The sequence below is a fragment of the Zalophus californianus genome, chromosome 2, assembly GCF_009762305.2.
Source record: "Zalophus californianus isolate mZalCal1 chromosome 2, mZalCal1.pri.v2, whole genome shotgun sequence".
NCBI classification, from domain to species: domain Eukaryota; kingdom Metazoa; phylum Chordata; class Mammalia; order Carnivora; family Otariidae; genus Zalophus; species Zalophus californianus.
In genome coordinates, this window is record NC_045596.1 from 129,787,121 (window position 1) to 129,812,163 (window position 25,043).

At 38.1% G+C, this 25,043-nt stretch overlaps 1 protein-coding gene across 2 annotated transcripts; it reads right to left on the minus strand.

Annotated features, from left to right (window-relative positions):
- Nucleotides 1-8,693: 8,693 nt before the first annotated feature.
- On the minus strand, nucleotides 8,694-17,557 carry FGG (fibrinogen gamma chain). 2 transcript variants are annotated; one of them, XM_027599345.1, is made up of 10 exons: nucleotides 17,221-17,557; nucleotides 17,075-17,119; nucleotides 16,473-16,656; nucleotides 16,268-16,361; nucleotides 14,484-14,614; nucleotides 14,025-14,158; nucleotides 12,916-13,100; nucleotides 11,129-11,406; nucleotides 9,422-9,591; nucleotides 8,694-8,918 (listed from the first exon to the last, which is right to left on the minus strand). In XM_027599345.1, the coding sequence occupies exons 1-10, from the start codon at nucleotides 17,296-17,298 to the stop codon at nucleotides 8,904-8,906; spliced, it is 1,314 nt and encodes a 437-aa protein (XP_027455146.1). In that variant the 5' UTR covers nucleotides 17,299-17,557; the 3' UTR covers nucleotides 8,694-8,903. The 2 variants fall into 2 exon arrangements, with proteins under 2 accessions (XP_027455146.1, XP_027455145.1); XM_027599344.2 differs by lacking the exon at nucleotides 8,694-8,918 and having other exon boundaries at nucleotides 8,991-9,591.
- Nucleotides 17,558-25,043: the final 7,486 nt, after the last annotated feature.

Below are 25,043 nucleotides of genomic sequence, written 5' to 3' on the forward strand. Positions count from 1 at the left end.
AATGTATATTTGGAAAGTTATTTGTTAATGTCCCCCTACACTGAGCTTCATGAGGCCAAGGCGCACTGCCTTGTACAAGATCAGGCATAGAGTAAACACTAGTAAGGGTTTGTTGGAAGAAGGAAAGGCTGTCACAGTGGCAACACAGCATGGTGGAAGAATAATCGCCTTGGCAGAAAGTGAGATCTGGAATCTAGCCAAGTCACATGGGTTTAGTCAAACTCAGTTCTCTGAGTTTACTTATCTGTCAGATGGGGATGGCAATATTTATCTTGCAGGGTTCTTGTGAGGATTATATAATATGGCCTATACAGCATGTTGGATATACACATGAGGAGACCCAGAAATGGTGGCTTTTGTTGTTCCTAGAACATCTCAGTGCCACAAAACTGAAAGTTCCCATGTTACCTCTCCAGTGCCAGAATTCCATAACCAGACACTTTTGTGGGGCATTCTTTTGGCCCGGCACTCCAGGACCGAGCACCCACGAGGCTGAGCCCTCCACCCCATGAACAAGCTGTGTTATAACCTATGAAGAAGCAGGTTTTGTTTAGCCGGGAAGCCATGCAGATGAACAGGTGACAAATAATACAAGGAGTATCATTTTTTTAAAGCATGTGACAATAAGGATATTTTGACAAATATAAAAATGGGGGGAAAAGTCTGAGAAACTTCCAGTTTCTTAAACCACAACCTCTTAGAGTATTGTATTTTTCCCAGAGATGACAAAATCCTAATTTTTTTTTTAGCTCTAATGAGAGGGATGTTTCATTTATTTGTCCTTTTGAAATTAATAAACTATTCCACAAATTAAAATTATCTAACTGCAGGGATTCCTATATTTGCTATGCCGTAATATCTGGCAGGACTGAAATGGTATATAACATATGTAAAAAGAATAGAAATTCTATAGCTGTAATTATGCAAGATGTTTCTGGAAAATATTCACTATGTCTTCTAGCAAAGATCTATATGAATCTGTAATTTTATTATTGTCCTAATAACAAGAAGATAAGAGTGCTTTGACAGGACATATTTTATCAAAACAATATTAAATGCACAGTTAGAAAGTACTAAAATTAATTTCTAAAATTTGAAATGCCTGAATTATGAAAATTTAGGCAATTCTGGTACTTCCAGTCTCTTTCAGGGCCTCTGCCTCAGGTTTTACAGCAGAGACTAATCTATAAAGGATTCACTGGAAAACAGTGGCAAGGCTATTTAGCTTTGTGTATCTGATTTTCTCTATTGGTCTCCTGCATTTCAAGGGTGTTCCAAAGTTGGTTTTTAACCAAGCTGTTTACTGTGAAAGGTGAATGAGTTGCTGAAGATGTATATAAGAGTAACTAATAGGACTTTTACTTTCAGAACTCATCAGTACCCTGATGATTCCAGATGGTTTCCTTGGAAGTTATAGCTCCAGAGAAAAGATGGGAATTTCCTTAAACATACAGAAATGATTCTGAACTGGATTTACAAAACTGAGAAGGGGAAAAAAAAGCTTTTCTTGATCTTGATCACTGCATTTCTCTTTAATCTACCTATGCAGGAAAGAAATCTACTTTGTTAAAATTGAACAGTCTCCAAATTAACAGCCATTTAATGGAATCATTTTTTAGTAATTTTAAAATCAAATTCTATAATATTCCAATAATACATTGATAGTTCTCTCTCTCTCTCTGTCCTGATGCATTATTTTCATGGTCTTCTGCTTAAGCAATTTTTTCCTTTTTTTTTTAAAAGTAGGCTCCGTGCCCAACATGGGGCTTGAATTCACAACCCTGAGATCAAGAGTTGGATGCTCTACCAACTGAGCCAGCCAGGCGCCTCCACTTCTGCACTTTTAATCAAGTTTCCACTAAGTAGTTCTGAGTATATGTGTATGTGTGAGAGAAACAGAGAGAGGGAGGAAGAAAGAGAGAGGGAGGAAGGGAGGGGGGAGGGAGAGGGAGAAAAATGGGTGAAAGTGAGGTCCTTGAGTTTTTCCCATTGCTTTACTTCTTGTCATTTTTTTAACTGTGTCATCAATTAAATAATTCATTTTCAAGATGAATTAACTTTTCTTTTTTTTCTTTTAAAGATTTTATTTATTTATTTGAGAGAGAGAGAATGAGAGCCAGAGAGCACGAGAGGGAAGAGCGTCAGAGGGAGAAGCAGACTCCCCGCTGAGCAGGGAGCCCGATGCGGGACTCGATCCCGGGACTCCAGGATCATGACCTGAGCCGAAGGCAGTCACTCAACCAACTGAGCCACCACTTTACTTATAATGTGCTTTACTAAATTTATCAAATTGTTTGTTTTGAACATGCATTAAAGTATAAATGTTATTTTTGAAAAGTAAAACCATTGTACAGATGAATAATCACTTCATGTGTCAGTATCAACAACATGGATTCATTCTAACATCATATACCTTAACATCATATACCATCCATTAAATCTGGCACAGTTCTCTGCTGGTTTCACTGTGGTTCTATTAAAGATTATCAAACAAGATATATCAGTTGGTATTTAATTTAATAATGATATATTAAGATCTGGGGATTTTAATTTATTAAGATTTAATAATGATATATTAAGATTTGGGGAAATAGCATTTTTTAAGTACCTTAGACTTTCCACAGCAAGAAATTTATTAAAAGTATGAGTAAATTTAATAATCAAAATAAATTTAATTCTTTGTGATTTTTATTGGAGCCTTTTTTTTTAAGATTTATTTTTTTGAGAGAGGGAGAGACAGCTGGTGCAAGTGAGGGAGGGGCAGAGGGAGAGAATCTCAAGCAGACTCCCCCTCCCCATTGAGCGGGGAGCCAGAATCGGGGCTCGACTTCGGGACCCTGAGCTGAAACCCAGTCAGACACTTAATTCACTGAACCACCCAGGCGCACCTGGAACCTATTTTAAATGGGCCATTCCATAATAAAACCAAGGCAGTTTAAAGAACGCATTTGGGTAAAATTTTGCTTAGTTAAACAAACAAACAAAAATGCTGAGGATAGCAGCGGAGAAACCCCAGTTGGAGGACATTTTACAAAATATTTGACCAGTATACCCGAATATATGCCTCTTAACTGTCAGTGTCCTGAAAAACAAGGACAGACTAAGAAACTGTTACTAAAGTTGAGGAAGATGGTGGCAGCTAAATGTAATATTGTATCCTGGATAGGATCCTGGAACAGAAAAAAGACATTGGTTTAAACACTGGTGAAAGGGAATAAAGCGTGCTGGTTAGGGAATATTAACTACTAGAGTTGCTTTCTTGGTCTTGACAAATGAACTATGGTAGTTATAAGGTGTTAGGAGAGGAAACTGGGTGACAGGTATAGGGAAATTTCTGTAGTATCTTTATAACTTTCCTGCAAAAAAAAAAAAAATATATATATATATAAAAAATAAAAATGTTATTAAGAAATAAAAACACACCAAAACAAATTATGTAATATATGGTGATTAACATAACAATAAAAAAACTTTGCGGAAAAAAAAAAGAAATAAAAACAAAAATGATTAAAGTTTTAAAATTATATTGCCAAACTTAACCGACATTGGATTCAAATCCCATGCAGCAAAGCTAGTCTTAACAGCCAAAAATCAATTTATTTTTGTTTTTATTTCTGAAGCAATTTCATGTGTTCTCTCATTCGACCCTTATCACAGCTTTTGATGTAAGGAGAGCAAATTAGGAAGGAAAACATTGCCAGTCCAAGGTCTTTTAAAGTTAGGTCAGATTTTTTAAAGTCACACTTTAAATATTTGGCCCTGAGGATTTGAAAGAGGCCACTTTCATCACAGAGTGGAATCTGGCCTACTGTATTTATTTACAGGGAGTCAACATTTAGATTTATTTAGGGAGATTTCCCATCTACCAGGGTCGTTTTGTGATTTTGAAGTTGCCAATAAAAGAAAACCTGGGTGAGGACTTGGGAAATGGGAGTGAGGGCAAAGAATACTAGATTTTGGATTTGGGAAACTCATTTTTGACCCAGTGGTAAACCTGATTAAATGTCATGATCCAGAATTTATCTCCATTTGTACCATCAGATATTTCCCAATTAAGTTGAAATAAGCAAGAGCTTGAAACTGTGCCTGCCAGCTTTCCCAAAAGTCTTTCAAACCTGATGCAGAGGAGTGTTCCACAAGTCAAAGGTCCAGCCTACTATCAGTACTTGTCAGGGGCCACGGCTATGGAGACATTTGGACCAAAGCTTGTGTTTATCACCGTCTATCTTTAGTTTCTTTGTTTTCCTTCTTAAGGGAAAAAATATTGTCTTCTGATATGTACATCGTTGTTGGAGAGTGATTATGATTTATGTGCACTTTTATGGGATCGATTAATTCTCTGATAATTCCTCTGTCCCAGAACATCTTGTGAAATCTGCCTCTCAAGAACCAATATCAAGGGGTGCCTGGCTGGCTCAGCTGGAAGAGCTTGCAACTCTTGATCTTGGGGTTGTAATTTCAAGCCCCACGTTGGGTGTAGAATTACTTAAAAATAAAATTAAAAAAAAAAAGAAAAAAAAAAAACCAATATCATGATTATGTTCTCTGACCATAATGCAGTAAATTTAGATATTAATTAAAAATAGTTTTAAAAATCACAAGCTTTGGAACCAAGTAATATTCACTTTTTCAAAAGATTTTATTTATTTATTTGACAGAAAGAGACACAGTGAGAGAAGGAACACAAGCAGGGGGAGTGGGAGAGGGAGAAGCAGGCTCCCCGCGGAGCAGGGAGCCCGATGCGGGGCTCGATCCCAGGACCCTGGTATCATGACCTGAGCCGAAGGCAGATGCTTAACGACTGAGCCACCAAGGCGCCCCGTTCACTTTCTTTTTTTTAAATAATATTCACTTTATAACCCTTGGATTCCAAAGAAAATCAAAGGAAGTTATAATGTACTCAGATTGTCGGTAGATCTTACCATAGTGTTGAATGAAAAAAGTAATAAGTACAATGAAGACCTTAGCACTGTTTCTCAAAGTATTTGTGGTAAAGAACCAGTTTTGTTAAATTTCTAAACAATTACAGAACTATAAATCATAAAATGAAATAAAAATAATTACTAGAAAAGTAAAATTTAAAAAAAGGAAGGTTGTATCAAATGTAGGCCCTAATATTTATTATTAGATTCCAAAGACATAAAATTACATTGCACTGAATATAATTTGAGCAAAGATAATATAGGAAAAAATGTTTCTACATGCTAATCCTCAATTTTTCTACCTATCTTAACACAGACCAGTAACAAAGAATTTAGGAACCAGCCAGATAACACTCATTTATAACAGAATGCCTTTTATATAACTTAAAAATACATAACACAACAGATCAATTCATGATTTATAAGAATGCATACAAATAAACACATCAAATCTATCGGCATGATTGTTTATTAAGGAGATAGAAGGAAGAAAAGGAAGTTTGAATAAAAGAGAATCAGTCAATCAAGAGAGTGACCCAGCACAGATGAATGAAAATGGTGTTACCAGGTTTTCGATTAACTCAACCTCCGTCTCTGAGGGGCACACACACACACACACACACACACACACACACACATAAAACAGTCTTTTCCATATTCTTGGTCTCTTTGTCAACAACTTATTATTATCCATCTACTTTATCTCCTCTTACTATCTTTAACTCTTTCCCTGCACTCTTTTAGAGCTACATCAAAATGATAAGAAATCATCAGGGAGGGGTGCCTGGGGGGCCAGTCAGTGGTTAAGTATCTGCCTTTGGCTCAGGTCAAGATCCCAGGGTCCTAGTATGGAGCCCCGTGTTGGGGTGGGGGGGTGTCTCTGCTTAGCGGGGAGCCTGCTTCTCCCTCTCCCTCTTCCCCTCCTCCCCGCTTGTTCTCTCTCTCTTTCTCTCTCTCTCTTTCTCTCTCTCTCTCTCTCCTTCGCTCTCTCAAATAAATAAGATCTTTTAAAAAGAAAAGAAAAAAAATCATCAGGGAGATACATTTTCTCCAGGGTTAGGTGTGTACTTTGTTTTTCACTCTTATCAACTGAATAAACCAAAGATACCTATCCCAAATGTCTTGGCTAGTTTACACTGGTTAAAGTATGTCAAAACATTTTAGCTCTTGTAATGTTCTCAACTGTGTTGTCTATACTTACATTCTCCATTTCTCACTCATTGCAACCCACCCACAAATCTGAAACATAATCTTTATAACTACTAACCATAAAGCGAATTGGAAAAAAAAGCTACAGCCCTTCAGGGGTATATTTTAAAATCTTGATAGTTGTTCAGTAAATGATTACTCCAGCCTGTTGATTAAAGAACTCTGCCTTGTAGTTGCATGACCTGAAGTCATGGTGTCAGTACCCCTCTACAAGGACCCTCCTCTCTGGAAGTTTCCCTCGGTAGGTTTTTCAAACTGTGGGACCATGCCCATCTGCTTTGCACTTAGCCTTCCTGTTTTCACAGTGACCTTAGTTCTTTATATCTGGGAAAGGGTTGAGTAAGTTATCTATGGCTTGAGCTGTGAAGAAAAATAATCTGTCTCTATGAAGACTCAAACTCTTTGTTTCACTTAAAAGTAGATTTTTTTAAGTTTATCAAGATAATCCTTTCTATTTGTATTTTATTTGTGGAGACATGATCCAACTGGGTCTAGAAGTATTTCTCATGCTTTATTTCTTAAACTGTAGCCCTTTGATATTTACCACTGAATATTAGTAACTGAACAAATAGAATTTTGTAGTTCATCTGTTTTTCTCTCATTGGGTTTTAAAATTAACTTCAAATGTAATATAGCATTATAGCAAATAAAACAATACAGAGGTATATAAAGAGAAAGTTAGAAGCTCCTCTCTACCAGTCAGCCCCACCCAGCAATCAATGCTGGATTATCCAACATGCAGATCAAATACGTATTCAGGACACTTATAAAAACAGGGAGCTCCAAAATGTTTTTGAAAAAATGTTATAATTGACATTTTAGAAGAAGCACTGGACAAGTGATCATGAGAAAAATCAGGAATTTTTGGATTTCTTTATATTTATTTTGTGGTTTAGTATTAAATGTTACATTAGATTTATTGGGGAGAATAAATGTGTACAAAGAATGTATACATGTCAAGATTGCATTTAGTTCAAAATGTATATGCATACATAATTTTTTAACATAATTATCATTGTAGAATTGTTTTTCATCTTAAAATTTCACTTATGATTTTGTAAATGTTTCCATGTTCATATAGAGATATTATACTCATTATGTAATCACTGCATTCTGTTCCATTGTACTAGTAAATCATCTTGTTTGTCCATTCTTCCACTGTTAAATATTTTCTAAATTTTTCACTTACTAGACATATGGCTATATTATATTTCTGTACATAGCTGTTTTCTCTTTCAAAAATAATTTTCTGGGAATAAATCACTGAAGTGATATTATCACAACAAAACTTTAAGAATATTAATACAACTCTTCTTATCTATGACCAAATTGCTCAGCCAGAGGATTTCATAAATTCACAAAGGGTAGACTGTATGCATTCTGAGTTTAAAAGTAGTTTGAAGCATGACAAGGTGGGAGCAGGCAAGGTTGAAGGCGACGTGGAGGACAGGAAGGAGATGATTGCCATTATCCTGACAGGAGATGTTGTATAACCCAACAAAAATGGTGGCAGTGGATATAGAGAAGGAGAAGAATATAACAAATATTTAGCAACTGGGCTTGGCAGGCTTGATGATATGGGGAAGGAAGGATAAGGAAGACTGGAAGATGAGCCGCTGGGTTGTTTGATGGAATAGAGCAGGTTTGAGGGGAAGGAGGACACTGCTGTGAGCACTATCCCCACAGTCCAGCACAGTGGCTAGTACAATGAAGGCATTCAGGAAGTGTTAGTTGAATGAACACTTCACACATACATAAATGAATGAGTACTACAAACAGTAAATCAATGTTCTTATCCCAGACCCTCACAGGTATGTGGTTGTGTACCTAGAAGTTGATTTAATGCTTTTAACTCCTCACTAGGGTATTTTAAAATCAGGAGTCATGACAACAAGGAAGTGAGAAAATTAGGGAAAAAATTGTAGAAAGGAAGACGATCCAAAGCCAAAGCTGAGGACTATCAAACAACCAGATCCTCCGCTCATGAAATCAGTCAATTACTTTACACGGTCAACTTTATGCCAACTTACATAGACTTGGCTATTCCTTACAGACAGTTGCCAGTTCCTGTCTCTGGCTGCTAAAATCTCAATATCCCTGGATTCAGAATGAAGTTATGGTTCCATTCCTCAGTTACCAGTGAGAGAGAGAGCAGATTGTTGCCTAAGGCTCGCTGTTCTGAATTGTGTACAGTCCTCCCAGGGTGCCCACATCTGGCTACAGGGGTCTGGAGCTAAAAGGTTTTTCTGAGAGAATCCCCAAACAACCTTATAGGTCCAGTTGTATTTTGGGTACCATGAACCTTGGTTATGTGATTGTGACTTGTGTTTATGTTCTTATACCAAATTTTGTCTCTTAGGCCTAAACTGTATTCTCCTGTATTTGTCTTATATCCCCTGGAGGACAAGGGCTATGATTTCCATTTTCTTCATAACTCCCTCAGAGTCAAGTATAAGGTTCAGTATAAACTAAGCACTCAGGAACTACTAACGATTGCCCACTTGGAATTACCGAATCGAAGGAAAATGATGGTTTTTAATGATCAATGAAAGGTACCATGTATCTAGTTTTAGGAAACAAAATGTTTATTGAAATGGCATGTAGATAAATTATCACGAGCATAAAACTGTTAGTGGATTCCCAACATGGGTTCTTTTTACTCTTAAAATGAAGTGAGGCTTTGTAAGTCCATTGTCCCAAAGGAAAAATATTATATTTCTCTGTTCAGATAAAGTCCTTTAAAAAAAAGCAGATCACTTTTGAAATGGTCTTTTAAATGTCTCCAGCCTATGACCAAAACAAAAATAAAAAGATATAATTCTCTCCGTTTAAAAAGAAGAATGAAAGATGAATGACATGAAAAAAATACTTAGGCATTTGAAATGCTGGAATTTACTCTGGGTTTACTAGTTTAAACTAAACCATTTAAGAAATAATATAAACAAATAAATCAGCAAGACAAATTACATGTTATCATTAAAATGCAAAATATGGCAACACTTTTATCATTATATACTTAAGAAATAAGCTAAAATGTTATCATCTTAAATAAATAAATTTTAAACAACTCTTGAGTTCAATAATTTGGAATATAATCCAAAGTGAGTTTTAGTTTCCATATAAGGCTAAATACTCTTGGTAAAAGACTTAAAATTAATAAATATAATAAGAGAAAATGAAACTTTCAGAAAAATGACTGAAACTTCATGGACTAACAGAAATTAACAGCTTAATTCTCAGGGTAAAATGACTTAGTCGTATTCTATTTCAGCATGGTGTTCTGGTCCAACCTGTTTGGCTCCCCCAAGGTGGTGCTGCTGTCCTTCTCCAATGGCTAATCTGTTGAATGGGATTATCTTCATGGTAGTTTTCTTCATGGAATACCACCGGGATTGCCAAGTGGCCCAAATAATGCCATTATCATAACCATTAGGAGTAGATGTTTTTGAGTAAGTGCCACCTAAAACAAATTTTAGATGTACATATAATTTAGATGTACATATAAGATGTACATCTTGAATTTCCTTACCTCAAGAAGTCTGTAAAGAATGGCCTGTTTGTTACAAAATACATTGTTGCTTACATCAAATTTATCGTTACTACTATCTGAAAAATCCCTAAAGATTCCTAAAATCCTGATTTACAACTGAAGTACATTTATTATGAACCAACCTCTTATGTCTGTTTTATACTTCTTGATCACATTCACACTTAAATGTATTCCCTACTAACAGGTCTAGAACCCCAAATTTCCCCAATCAGTCTCTCTTCCTGAGCTTAGTCATCCTGGAATCAGCTATTATGGACCATCTGTCCACAAGCAAGTTAGAATGGCAGGAGTCATAATTCCTGATCATATGACCTCAGGTCATCTAAAAACATAACTTCACTAAAAAATATAGGACTTTAGAAAACAGTTCTGGAAAGTTATTCTACATTTCCATTATATACTGAAGACTACGTTGATTTGCCTTCTCCTTGTCCTTGGACACCAGATCTTATGTAATCTTGTAAAGGATTGTCTAGTCCAATACTGGGGTATACCATAGGCTATCAACGTTGCTATTCTGAGTCATGGTTTGTAGGTGCAAAGGTATTTTAGGTTTCTTAAAAAAAAAAAAAGAACGTTGTGAAAACCAAAAGGTAAATTTAAACAGCTTTTAGGAGGATTAGAATCATCTATTGGCTAGCACAGTACCCTGAAGAGGTAAGCTTGCTTATCTTAATGGATCTTTCAGAATCAGTAGAGCTTCCCCAACACATACTTGTTGGGTAGTAATAATCATTTGTCAGTAAGTTTAGTGTTTAGAAGTATTCCTGCCTTTGGGCGCCTGGGTGGCTCAGTCGGTTAAGCGACTGCCTTCGGCTCAGGTCATGATCCTGGAGTCCTGGGATCGAGTCCCGCATCGGGCTCCCTGCTCAGCAGGGAGTCTGCTTCTCCCTCTGACCCTCTTCCCTCTCATGCTTTCTATCTCTCATTCTCTCTCTCTCAAATAAATAAATAAAATCTTTAAAAAAAAATAGAAGTATTCCTGCCTTAGAGCAAACTACAGCTTGCTACCCCCCCCCTCTCTAAAATAAGTGCCTACACTTTTCAGGCTGGACTCCTTTACTCTCAAGCTTTTTTTTTTTTTTTTTTTTAACCATTACTTCCCTGCTCTTAACTCTGTTCCTTCACACTGGTTATATCTGTCACATTGCTCATGGGAAGCTGCACCAGGCTCATGTGTTAACAAGCATAAATATGATAATGTTAGTCCATCCAGATCACACATAAGTATAGAAGTCTAGAAGAGATACCATAACCGTAAGTGGTGGATTTTTTAGAGAGGGGCCAATTTATGTCTAAGTTTGGTATCCAATTCTGGTTTAAAATGAAGAACTATATAATAAGCCCCCAATCTCTGTAATATTTCTCCTTTTCTTATATTATTTTTTACCTTTCATAAAAATATAAACTATACACTAGTTCGTGTATGTAAGGAAGAGAGCCATACCTTGGTAATAAACTCCATTGAGGTGGCCTGCGTGACACTTGTTCATCCACCACCCGGACCCATCCTGTTCGGCACAGTTTCCTTCGTACTTATCATTGTCGTTGTCCCAGGTACTGAACTGCATGCCGTTGTGGGATGTGAAAAATTTATCACTAGGGTCATCGCCAAAATCATAGCCATCAAAGGCATCTCCAGCATCTCCACCAATAAAGTAGGCATACGTCAGGCGGTATTTGTCAGCTTCAGGTCCCACCTTGAACATGGCATAATCTGCAGTACTATAAAGAAGGGAACAGAGACATCATATCTTGGCCCCTGCTAGGGATCTCAGAAGTTCCCTTTTCCACAGGAAAATTGTTTGGAATTTTTAACTTTGCTTCTTAAGTCTGAAATGTGTTCATTGAATCAAATTTCCTGCAAATCTGGCAAGAGGCGATGGATGTGTGAACCAGTTCAGAACTCATCAACACCACCCAGAATTGGTCTAGAAGCCTTCAGGGCATCCCAGTGAAAACTAAAAACATCAGCCATTTTAATGCTTTTTGCCTATAGAATCCTAATATCAAATCCAGGTGTGTAGATGAATCTGACTAATTTCGTATTTTCCACCTTTAACTAAGTGTCTAGCATTGCACGCAGAGTTATCATAAACCACAGCAAATGACACTGAGTGATCATTAATTAATGCACCAAACTTGAAGGAGCTCAGCTCTATTAGCCACTCGTGGCATCTTGAAGGATGAGGTCCAAAAGGGATTTTTCTTTCCCAAAGCAGCATGATAGTGACAAGAAGGAGGGCTTCCTAGAGCATCACATGAAAGAAATGGTCCCTGTGTGGCCCACAAAATATAAGCTGTCATTACATTTGAGAGATTCTTCCCTGGGAAAAAACTGTGAATAAGGGCCAGAGAGTGATTCTTCCCTGGGAAAAAGTTGTGAATAAGGGCCAGAATTCTATGGAGTACAGGAAAGAATGGGCTTTGGTGTATGAATAGAAATTTTCAGAAAATATTTAGCCTCTTCCCTAATCTCCAGTACTTGGAAATTGGGAGGTGTTCTCATAGGAGAAGGTCTACTGACCATAGTACTTTCTGATTAAAAATACATGTTTGGAGACAATATATTTCATTATTTCATAAACATAACAAAATGATGAGATATTTTTCTGAATTTTAACTAGGAATGCTATGCTCAAACCTCCCAGGTAACTGTGAGCATAGAGGGGGACTTTATCTCACCAAAGGAGCTAGCTGATTTAATTTTAGGGTAGCTCATGGATTGACTGAATGAATTGTCATTAAAGCACCAGGGAATTTGAAAAGTCTGGATTCACCTTTCAACCAGAACAGTCATTAGGAGGACAGGCTGTAGGGTCAAACTACCTGAGTTCCAATCCAAGTTTTACTGTTTACCAGCGACATGACCTTGGGAAAGTTAATATCTAAAATGAGATTAATAATAGTACCTTCCTCATGAAATAGTTATTTGGATTAGATTAAGTTTTAATTTCATGCTCATTGTCTGGTACAAATTAAGTGGCTCAGTAAATATTAGCTATTGGTCTATATGTTTCCAGGGTAAGCAGATTACACCAAAACACTCTCCATCCTGGATGGGACCTATCTCTTTGAACTGCCCAAGAACCAAACCGACTCCTGTGGAAAATAGTTGGATGTGCTTTTTGCATTTGTCAGGCTGTCTTTGCTATTGGCCTTTTGATAATTGGAAAGTGCACATTCCAGACAGTGTCTACAACAAAAAAAGCAGAAGCCCTTTCTAAACAGTACCTGGTTCTGCCATTCCAGTCTTCTAACTGTATTCTTAATGCGTATGGTATGGCTGACTGTGTGCTGATCAAATGAATCTTCTCATTTCCCAGCCAAAATTCTGTGTTTCCAGTAGGAGACAGATGCCCAAATCCTTCTTTATATTGAATCCAATTTTTCTTGAAATTCAAACTGCCATCAAGCCTCTAAGTACACAATCGTATGGACAAAAGGAGAGAGTGGATTATCAGTGCACATAAAGAAGATGCTATAAATATCTTGTTGAAAATCTGGACAGTGTGATTCCACCACTTACTAAGTGAACTTGGGCAAGCTGCCTTAGTTTCCTCATCAGTAAAATGGGAATAATGATGCCTATTTCTTAGGGTTGTTGCAGTATTACACCAGAGAATTAAGAGAAATACTGAAAAGAGTGTCTGGTTCATAGCAAATTCTAAATCAGTGGTAGTTTTGAAAAGGCACTTAGAGGACTTCAGAACCCCAGCTTGATATTGCTGATTTTTATACTGATGGTGGACAGGTTAACTCATTGCTCAATCTGCGTATGCCAAACGGCACTTCCAGCACTCACTCTCTCTGAGCGCCCCCTGCAGGATTAGTTGAAACAGTGATCAAAGATCGACAGATGGTTAAAGGATCTGCAATGGGTGTCTGGCTCCAGCAGAGGCAACAGAGGGCCCTTGTCTTAGAATAGCCCAACTGTATCCTCTGGGGGACTTTGTCTTTTCGTGATGGGCAGCCTTAGATCTTGAGCTACTGGATGCAAGAGGTCCGTTCTAGTTCTTTGCCATTCCGATACTGTGATTATATGCTCTCATGAATCTACAACATCGGTGCCAACATAGTATAGAGTCCAAAGCACAGATTGGAACGAGACTGCCTGGGTTCCAGCCTGGACTCTGTTACTTATTATGTGACCTTGGGCAAGTTGCTGAACCTCTTGTGTCTAAATTTCCTCCTCTCTAGAGGTAATGATTGTACCTCATAGGAAAATTGGGAAATTGTGAGGACTAACTGAGCTCATGTTCACAAAGTGCTTGCAAAAGTTTCTGGCATAGGGCGGAAGTTGATCTGAGTGTTTATTACATACACACGGGGAGGGGAAATACCTTCTGCAGCACTGTCCATCCATTTCCAGATCCATCAATTTCACAGTAGACTAGGAACTGCTGCTTAGCTTTCAGAGGTTTGATAAAGTAAAGCCCACTCTCCTTGGCCCCCTTATTGGCAATGTCTTGACAATCTGAAGGAGGCAGAGAAGGAGGAGAAGAAGAAGAAGAATAGTTTTACTGTGGTTTGAAATCCATGTTAGACTGTACCAGCCTTCACAATGAGCTTTTCACAGTGTTGCAAACTATTCACGTCCCAAGAAGCATTTTCTTACTTCTCGCATCATCATCATTCCTTTCAAACTAGTTTTAGCTACTCCAGAAAAGTCTAAGCAATTGAACGCTTTAGATTTAATTGCTAAACACTTTCCAAATTATTCCTATACATTCCTAAACATTCTCCTTGGCTTTATATATTTGCTGTGATAAGAATCATTCCAATATAAGCCTTTCACTTACCTTTCCCAGTTATATCATGTATTTGTACTGTGTCTCTGCAAGGTTCCTGACACTTTGCTTCAAGCTGGGCTACCTTCTGTTTCAGGTTATTGATCTTTTGGTTATTTGAGTTATATATTTCCTGTAAAAATCTACAAGCAGAAGAATAAGTTAACGGAGTATTCCTTTCAGATGAGTAATTCTGTATTTTCTTTACAAAATGCGTTCTCAAGAAGTAATTCCTGATAAATTACTTCATTCTTGGAAAAGTTATAAAATTATGTTACTGAATTGAGATGAATTAACATTCTAAGCTTTTTGGGAAGGAAAATAACAGAGTCCTTGTCAATAAATGATGTCATCTTAAGCAGTCATCCCGATTTTTTTTTTAAGTAGGCTCCACGCCCAGCATGGAGCCCAATGTGCGGTTTGAAACTCAAGACGTTGAGTTTCAAGACCTGAGATCAAGACCTGAACAGAGATCAAGAATGGGCTGCTTAACCAACTGAGCCACTCAGGTGCCAGGGTCATCCAGATTTTTAACATTCTGCATAAAGGGCAGCAGGTAACAACCTACGGAGTGAGGAACCTGGTTAATAGGAAGACCACCTGATGTTTCTTAGGACAGAATATTCACAGGGAAGGAAAGATTCTGCTCAGTAATTCATATGGGCCGAAGCTATTCCTTTTCACTGTAGATCTCCTAAGGATCTATTTATGGACTTCAGTCTGTGACTTACATGGGAAATGAATCTGGGGCATTATTTTACATAAAATAAAACAACAGACACTTTCTCTTTCTTTTTAATGTTTCCATTTACATAGCTTTGGAAAGGGTCTGAGGGAAGTAAAAATCTGTTTTTGTAGTTTCTTACAGGGTTGCTTGTACGTATTCAGAAATGACAGAAAACTATCTACAACACGTGGACCATTTTATCTTTCTTTGAAGTAAAAGAGAATAGACAAACTATTTGACCACTTTTTTTCTCTCCTCAGCCTTAGAAAATTTCTGCACAATAGTCTCCTTGAACTTCAATGATGGGCAATAATAATGCAAATTATAATATTAATAATAACGCCCAAAATAATAATGGCCTCTGATACCAAACAGAAGATAGATCCCTTCTGGATCACTTCAGCCACCATTTATCTCAAATTTCCTACACTACTTTGAGAACAACTGAGGGGGAAAAATTTGAGTAAGAAACTAAACTGTATCTGAGACCCTATGCTCAGAAAGTCTGTGATTCCCTGGGAAGTTGTCAACAGAGACATTTTACTTTAAAGTGAAGAGAGAATACAAGACTCCAGGTTCAGTGTGGTTCACAATTTTTGTTATGTTTGGCTTCTTAAAAAAACGTTTTTTTCTGCTCTGCCTTCAGTATAATATACTATTGTAGCCAAGATCCTCCCTCTACCTCTGCTTACTAATTCCCCACCACCGATTTGTTGGCATTTTTATTAAAAGAATTTCATTTTCAACAACCAAATTCCCATCAGTTTGAATTCATATTGTAAGTCCAAGATGGGTGAGGGGTGACCACTTTGATAATTCTGGTCAACACAGCATTTGAAGACATCTAGAACACCTTTCTCCCATATGATTATTAAAAAGCAATTCTAACCCCGTGCAGTTCATAGTGCACTAAAAACTCCTACCTCCACTGTGTTCAAGGTGGTCAGGCATAATGCCAATTGGATTTCATAAGTGCGGAAAAATAAAAAGGTTACTTCCACTGAAGCTTGGAATATTGAAAAAAAAATTAAGTCCACCTTGGAGAGTAAATGAAAACAAAAATGGTTACCGAATATTCGATTCGTGTGATCCAACCAATGCCTCGTATTTTATAATTTCTTCCATCATTCTTTTAGAATCCTTGGTAGCAGTCACAATCCTGTCTGTAATATGGGATCAGAGACATAAGAAGATGTGAGCAAATGGAGCCACTGAAGCAACAGCAAAGGAACGTCACAAAACATTGTCTCAGTCAGCAGTATTTCGTTTCTCACTTGGCTTTGGTGGTTCATTGGGGTTATAGGTGACTTGGATTGATTTGATCAGTTCTTTAGCTTCTGCTGTTTTGTTTTCAGTTCGTCTGAAGAGTTCTTCCAAAGATTGCAGATCCTTGTCTACCCCACTTTGGTAAGTGGACAAGAAGTCTGCAATTCCACAGGTAGTTGGGCAGTAACTACCCTGAGAATACAACAGAGTGATTAGAAATCTTGATTTAAGAAAAGACTGCATAAAGTCTACTAATAAAAACAGGTTAAGACCTAAACAATGTTTAAAAAAAAGTTTTATTATTTATTTATTTATTTATTAAGATTTTATTTACTTAACTGACAGAGACAGACACAGCGAGAGAGGGAACACAAGCAGGGGGAGCGGGACAGGGAGAAGAAGGCTTCCTGTGGAGCAGGGAGCCCGATGCAGGGTTCGATCCCAGCACCCTGGGATCGTGACCTGAGCCGAAGGCAGAGGCTTAACGACTGAGCCACCCAGGCGCCCCCCACAAAAGCTTAAAATGCCAAATGATATTTGTGAGAGAATCCCTTCTCTTGCTCAGCCCCTCCCCACTTCTCACGTGGTAAGAAACATGAAAACTACTTACAAATCTTTCATCTAAGATGCAGCAATTGTCTCTGGTAGCAACGTACTGGAGGAGAAAAACACAGAGATGTCACTAGTGTATCATATATTTTCTTGCTTTTCAGCTGTCCGGGTAACACAACGATGTTCTATAAACAGCATACTTACTGCCAGGCATGTGGAAGGGAGCAGTAAAAGAGTATAGAAGTAGAGAATTAAACGTTGGTGCTTCAAGGACCAAGTCATGGTGCCTGGGTGCCCGGTGCTCCGAGCCCTGTCCTGTCAGCCCTGTGACCTCTGGGGCTCCACTTGTCCCTTTATGTAAGCTGCAAGGGTGGCCAGCACAGCCAGTGGCTGGTGCTGATCACGGGGCCTTCTTTCCAGCGTGGTGGGGAGGTCTTTCCCGGCTTTTTCCTCATCCTGGCTCCCACCCCGTACTCAGTCAGGTTCCCAGATTTGGCACACGGGTGTAAGCTCCTCCTTTTTGGCTGGGCTCAAACTTTCTCCCCCTGAAGTGCACATTCATCTGCAAAGGCCAGTGAAGCATTAGCTCTTGCTGTGCGGAGGGAGGGGGCCCGGAAGCTGCGTGTTGCAACCTCTTCCAGTACCGGGCTGAGAGCAAATACGGAGGGCTGACCTCGACCAGAACAAACCCGCCCCCACCTGAAGATGAAGCCTGGTGCCATAATCGTACTTAGTGCAAGTCCTTTCTTGGCCAAGGGAGGAGGTAACATACCTATTTTTAACCTGGGGCTGTGGCAGGAGGAGCCTTTGCCTGCCTGGTGGAAGCAGCGGGTCCCAATAGGGCAGTATTCCTAGGAATGAATGAATGACCTGGCAATATATTCCTGCCCCTTTGTATTGACCATTTTCTTTGTGTTTTGTTTGTTTGTTTGTTTTTTCAGTTGAGATGTAATTGATTGATAACATTACATCAGTTTCGGGTGTATAACATGCTGATTCGATAGTTGCATATATTGCAAAATTATCACCATCATCAGTCTAGTTAACATTCACACGTAGTCACAAAATACTTTTGTTCCCCCTCGTATCAAGAATTTTCAAGATCTACTCCCTCAGCAACTTTGAAATATGCAGTGCAATGTCATTAACTATAACCACCAGGTGGTACATTATATCCCCAGGTCGTGTTTTTTGTTTTTTTTTTTTTTTAAGATTTGATTTATTTATTTGACAGAGAGAGACACAGCGAGAGAGGGAACACAAGCAGGGGGAGTGGGAGAGGGAGAAGCAGGCTTCCCGCCGAGCAGGGACCCCGATGCGGGGGATGGGACCCCGATGCGAGGGTGGGAGACCGATGCGGGGCTAGATCCAGGACCCTGGGATCATGACCTGAGCCGAAGGCAGACGCTTAAGGACTGAGGCACCCAGGCGCGCCCCACCTACCCCAGGTCGTGTTTTATAACCGGAAGTTCCTACCTTTTGACCAGCTTCACCGGTATGTTGACCACTTTCACAGGCTCTCCATTTGCAGTGAGCATTGAAGCTCCACTCTTCCCTTTGCCTGGAAGAATTAGCTGGTGTGGCACCGCATCTACCACGGAGTGGAAACCGGAGCCTACTCTGTTTTCCCTGAGGATCCATCTTGTCACCTCAGAGGAAAACCTGGATATAGGGGCTAGGAAACTCCACATCCCATATATGTGACTAGAAGCATAGCTGGAGGAAAAGGGCAAAACGAGATATTGAGGAGGGGCTGTCCCTTTTCACTCTGCCCCTAGAGTTTCCTTGTATATTGGGAAAACATGTTTATCTTCATCTCTTATTGATAATTTACAGTTGTGCATTACCGCTCTTATTAATACCCCTGTTTTTTATTATCCTTCATTTTGTCCACTGAAACCAAGCTTAGCAAATTTTAATTAAATATATGAATGGAAGAAATACATCTAGATTGAAAGAAATACCAACACTTCACTGTTTAATCCTTACAAAGGAGTATTCGTTTTGACTTAAAACGGATAGATGTTCCTACTCGGTAAATAATCCATAATCATCATAACAAAGTGAATATAACAAAATCAAGTGTGTTGCCTTTTCTTTCCCTCTTAATAGCTGTCCTCTCTGACTTACCAGTTATTGCCAATCACATCACCATACCCCCAGCCCATCTTCTTCAACCTCCCTCCTTATCACTCATCTAATTGATTGTCAAAACTTGCTATTGAAACTATTTTCCCACTGTCACTTCTCCTTTCTTTCTACTTTCTATTTCCACGGCCAACACCATAGAGGAGGCCTTTTTATTTCTTGTCTACACTGCTTGTATAGACTGCCTGTTAACTTGCTTCACTTCCAACATTCTGGTCACATCCTCCTCCAAACCATTTGTCACACTGTTAGCAGGTTCCTCTTCCTATAAATGTAGCTCTGATCCTGACATTCACCTGCTCAAAAACCTTTAATGACTTCCTATCTTCTATCCTAATGAATGTAAACATAAGAAATGTCCTTCCTACTTTCACTGCACTTTCTCTCTTGATTCTATTTCCAATACCCTCTAGTCCAGCCAGACTGAATTGTGTAACATCCCCTTAGGATGCACCATCTAGTCCTTCCTTTCACATGGTGTTCTTCCTATTATATGTCACTCTGTCTCCCTGGATTAACTTCATATACACTCCTGCATCTGTGGCTGTCAAAATCCTACACAACCTTAAGGCCCTGTTTTACGATTCCTACCCCTCCAAAACCGAACCCCCAATTCTGGAGGCCAGCTCTACCTCTTTCATAGCACTTAGAGCAATTTTCTGTTGTATATATACATGCTACGGCCGCCTTATTAGATTGTAAACTTAATTTCATGGGTATTGCAATATTTAACACTCAGTAATGATTTGATGACAATTGAATTGAAGTGGGCTGAAAGTAAGCCTTTAAAATCATTCAGTTATGGCATTAGCCTAGTGTTAGGACAATTAGGAAGCTATCTGGGGAAAAAAATTAAGTGTCATGTGTACCTAACTTCTTAAGCCAAAAAACAAATTCCAGATTAATGGGCACCTGGGTGGCTCAGTTGGTTAAGTGTCTGCCTTTTTTTGTCTCAGGTCACAATCCTGGAGTCCAGGGATGGAGCCCTGCATTGAGCTCCCTACTCAGCAGGTAGTCCACTTCTCCCTCTGCCCCTCACCCCGCTTGTGCTCTCTCTCTCTCTCTCAAATAAATAATAAAATCTTTTTTAAAATTCCAGATTAAATAAATATTTAAATATAAAAATACTAGAGTGCTGTGAATTGTGTAAGACTGATGAATCACAGATCGGTACCTCTGAAACAAATAATACATTATATGTTAATAAAGAAGAAGAAGAAAAAGATAGTAGGAAGGGAAAAATGAAGGGGGGGAAATCGGAGGGGGAGACGAACCATGAGAGACTATGGACACTGAGAAACAAACTGAGGGTTCTAGAGGGAAGGGGGGTGGAGGATGGGTTAGCCTGGTGATGGGTATTAAAGAGGGCATGTACTGAATGGAGCACTGGGTGTTATACACAAATAATGAATCATGGAACACTACATCAGAAACTAATGATGTAATGTATGGTGATTAATGTAACATAATAAATTAAAATTTAAAAAAATACTAGAAGAATAATGAGAGAAATCATTCATAATACTTGAGTATGGAAGGTCAATTTAAATATGACACAAAACCCCAGAAAACGTTGTTGAATTTTGACTACATAAAAAAACTTCCTAGCCAAACAAAACAAAACACTATATACAAAAGGCAAAATATAAAAGACAACAGAATATATATACATGCATGTTAGCATATACACCGAATATCATTTAAAGATTATACACTAGAATCTACAGAGGTACGGGGTAGAAGAATGAAGGACAAAGTTGGGGAAAAACCTTCATTTTTCTGTATACTCTGTGTCTTTAGAATTTTGAATCTATGCACATTTTACTTCCCCAAAGTACATATAATTAAAACATGTAATTAGCGATCATTCACAATGATTTATTTGTTGTATTAGTAACTATTTCTTGATTCTTAAAAATTTAAATATAAAAGATGACAAAAGCATTGCCTTCTAAGGAGAGTGTAGCCCTATTGAAGAGAATATGCATAGGTAGTTGTTAAGAGCTCTGGAGTCCATCTGCCTGGGTTTAAATCCCATTTCTATAATCCACGAGGTGTGTCACTCCATACAAGTCACTTAACCTCTCTCAGTTTCAGTATCTGTGTTGATAAAGTAGAAGTCATATTTATAATACAATGCCTACTTCCTAAGATAGTTACCAGGATTCAATGAAATAATGTGCTGAGCACATTGCCTGATTTATAGAAAATGTTAAGTAAATGCTTATAAGGATTATGAATTACCAAATGTTTTCAAGTGAAAATTGGAACTTGTAAAAATAAGTACTTCATTTCATAAAATTCTAAGATTGACCATTATTGGTAGATTTGGCTCATGGGGAGCAAGCTTTGTTGTTCAGGCTCTAGAAAGTTTTCTTTAATAAATGACCTATTGTAACTAACCACAGTTTAATTTTGTAATGCTCCCCGAAGAAGAAAGCATCTGGTTGTCTAATTTAGGTGGAAATTCCACCAAAATTAATGCCACCATTCCAAGATGAAATGCTAAATGGAACTGGACTGCACGCCTTGTGAGAAGGTGTACTTCCTATTAGTACGAGAGTTCATGTAGAATGTGTTCTGACAGAGCATGTTGTCACAGTGGTTCTCTTTGCTGAAGACCATTAAGTGTTGCTTTGTTGAATTTAAGGTAACAATTCATTACTTTGTGTTAAATTTTATATTTATACACACACACACATATATAAAATCTCGTAAGCATAAGGTTGATAGACACTGAAATTGAGGAAATTGGACATTCTATCATATCCAATTTTTTTAAGTAGGGCTCTACTCTGGGTGTGGAGCCTAACGTGGGGCTTTCGAATTCACTACCCTGAGATCAAGACCTGAGCTGAAATCAAGAGTCAGACTTAACCGACTGAGCCTTGTATCATATCCAACTTGAGAAGTAGACTACTTGTATTTTTGGCTTTTACTGACTTGCATTAGACCTGAAATGCATAATCATACTTTTAGAGAAAAGGCTTGCTTTCTGCCACAATCTCAATCAGAATTTTATTAGATAAGATGCTCTTTGAGAGAAAATGATCAACAGTGATTTAGTAGCCTACATTGGCCCTGCAATTCAGTCTGGTATCCCTTAGGTTTGTTAAATTTTAACTAGTTGTTCTCTTCCACATTTGGGCCATTTTTTTCTCTGATAAATTATAAATGATTAATGAATTCCAGGAAAGAAAAATATTTGTTAAATCAGATTTCTTCTACTTCTAGGTCCATTTTCTGAGAAAATAGCTTGTGTAGTGTTTAAGCCAAAATTATCATTTCATTTAGTTCGGAGGTCAGTGGGTCTGTTTATTGAAATAATAATCTCCCAAATTGCCTATTACCCAACTGTTTGTGTTCTGATTTGAAAATAGACATCTACTGCTAATGGTCTTCATATATTGATAGTTTACTCTATGAACCCCTTTTCTGTCTTGTTCATCTGTCCTCCAAAATTGTTTGCTGAATTTGTATTTGATTATGTAGAGTTAATTTAAGACTTCTTGACCTGGTGACAAGTGATATAGACCTACAGGAATAAAAAAAGAGCCACAGATTTTGACCATCTTCTTTACACTTGATGTCATGCTATGGTTTAGCTGTTGCCATTTTGTATATTCTCTCATTTAATCCTCATAACAAGTGGAGGAGGTAGATATTATTATCTGCACCTTTTAAATGAGCAAAGAGAATCTTTGAGAGGTTGTGGTGGCCTATGCAAGGTCACTGTGCCAGAAAAGAAATTCAAATCCGTGAGCCCAACAATTGAGCTCTTAACCATGACTCTGAATAGAATCATGAAGCTCTTCTTAACCTAAGGTAATATTCAGGTACAAGATGTTATTTTGAGAAGCAAAGTTAGGTACGGAGAGAATGGGTTCCTAGCGAAGTTTATGGATTAAAAAAAAATAATGTGTGTGCACATATATCTAAGTATGTGCGTGTATGGTTGTATGAATATATATTTACCTCTATCTAATCTGCTTATCTTCTCTGAGTTAGAGACAAAGTTGGCTCGGCAGTCTTTTATAGTCTTTCTTAAACCTGGATTTTTATTGTCTTATGATACTTGAATTTTCAGTTCAATTTTAGATGGAAGCCTTTTTTCAATGCTGACTACATCATTCAAGTTGAATAAAACTTGATGAATTGAATTCTCTCTGTAGATTAAAGGAAGATATATCCATTAGGTGGTCCAAGGAAGCTCAGATCAATGCTAGCAATGATATTTCTTTTTTTTTTTTAAGATTTTATTTATTTATTTGACAGAGAGAGACAAAGTGAGACAGGGAACACAAGCAGGGGGAGTGGGAGAGGGAGAAGCAGGCCTCCCGCCCAGCAGGGAGCCTATATGCGGGGCTTGATCCCAGGACGCTGGGATCATGACCTGAGCCGAAGGCAGATGCTTAACAACTGAGCCACCCAGGCTCCCAGATATTTCTATTTTTCTAATAAATATACTATTTTTAGGTACAAGCTCAATTTATAGCCTCCCTCCACAGAATTGGACTTCCTCGAAGTAGGCAGAAAGAAAATGACCTGTTGACATGTTGAAAATCAACCCAGCCAAATTGTAAAAATATCCCATTAAGGGAAACAACCTTGTCAGTTAGTATATTTGCTTTGTTCATAAAAATAGCCCAGGGAAAGTGAAAATGAAAATGTTTTCTTGACAGGCTCTGAACAATGTGCTTTTAGTTTCACTATGTAAATCAAAGTCAGAAAAACAACATGGGACATGCAATATGGAGTTCTCACTGGGGGCTGGGCAGCAGGCACAGGTTGGGTTTTGAGCTTCATAACTTCCTCAAGTTACATCACATGTGTCAGTTGGGACATCTGGCCTAGGGGCAGGGGTGTTCAAAAGTGCTATAGATGGGATTTTAGAAAATTAAGCAATTTAGAGAAAGAAGGATTATCCCAATCAGAATTGCATTCAGAGACAAATATGGCCAAGAAGAAGCCATTTTTAATACTGCTGGACTTTAAGAAATGTTCTGAGACTGCCCTGAATTGAGACAAATCAATGTTAGGTTTAAGTGCCAAATTGGTCTCTATTACTGAGTTCCTGGTTTGCTGCTTTCTATCTTCATGTAATCTACCATAATCTACCATTTGAGATCCCTCACCCTTTGAAACAATTCTCCCCACCAAATGTGATCAGCAGAAGATAGCAAGAACAAATGAGTATGGTTTAAAAAAAAAAAAATGACAAAGGGGCCAAGTAACATTCACAAAAATATGCTCCAGAGAGACAGGACTTTTTAACCCTCCGAATAGAGATACCAGCCTGTGGTGAAAGGGACAGCACTATGTTTGAGGAGAACTCTGGTCATTTTGTCAAATAAATTATCTTTGTAGAAAAAAAATTATATATTCCTGAAGAAGGAGGGGAGGTAGGGAGAATAGAAAATGCTATCAGAGAAATGAAATGATTCATCTTGATCTTGCTTAATGTTTGCATTTGCTCTGACCTTCAATCTTGAATGAGAGCAAATAAAATACTGATTAGACTGCGTCTTTGTTTTAAATTCCAACTACTTGGGTTAGTTTACTACCTGAATGGGATTGCACTATAGTCCTTTCAATTCAAAGTTAAGCCCATAAAGAACATGCTGTCTATAAAGGGTAACTTTGTATTGACACTTGGAAGGACCTGGCTTCATCTATGAAAGGTGACATACATTGCCCTTCTTTAAACATAGATTGCTGTGTATGCTTTACCTTGAGTGGTAGAACAGTGACCTCCACTTGATAAGCAAAGATACTATTTGCAAAAGCCCAAATATTTACTGAAGGTTTTGCAAGGAAGACCAGAGTGTAAGCTACATTCTTGGTTGATAATTACTGTGCCAGTAGGTTACTGAAAAATG

What these genes read in the sequence shown, in the direction of transcription:
- FGG (XM_027599344.2), bottom strand. Translation starts at nt 17,298, where the DNA reads ATGACTTGGTCCTTGAAGCACCAACGTTTAATTCTCTACTTCTATACT. An exon ending in GCATCTTAGATGAAAGATTT is followed by an intron (nt 16,657 to 17,074) that starts GTAAGTAGTTTT and finishes TTGTATTCTCAG; the next exon opens with GGTAGTTACTGCCCAACTAC. An exon ending in ACATGATATAACTGGGAAAG is followed by an intron (nt 14,159 to 14,483) that starts GTAAGTGAAAGG and finishes TGCCTCCTTCAG; the next exon opens with ATTGTCAAGACATTGCCAAT.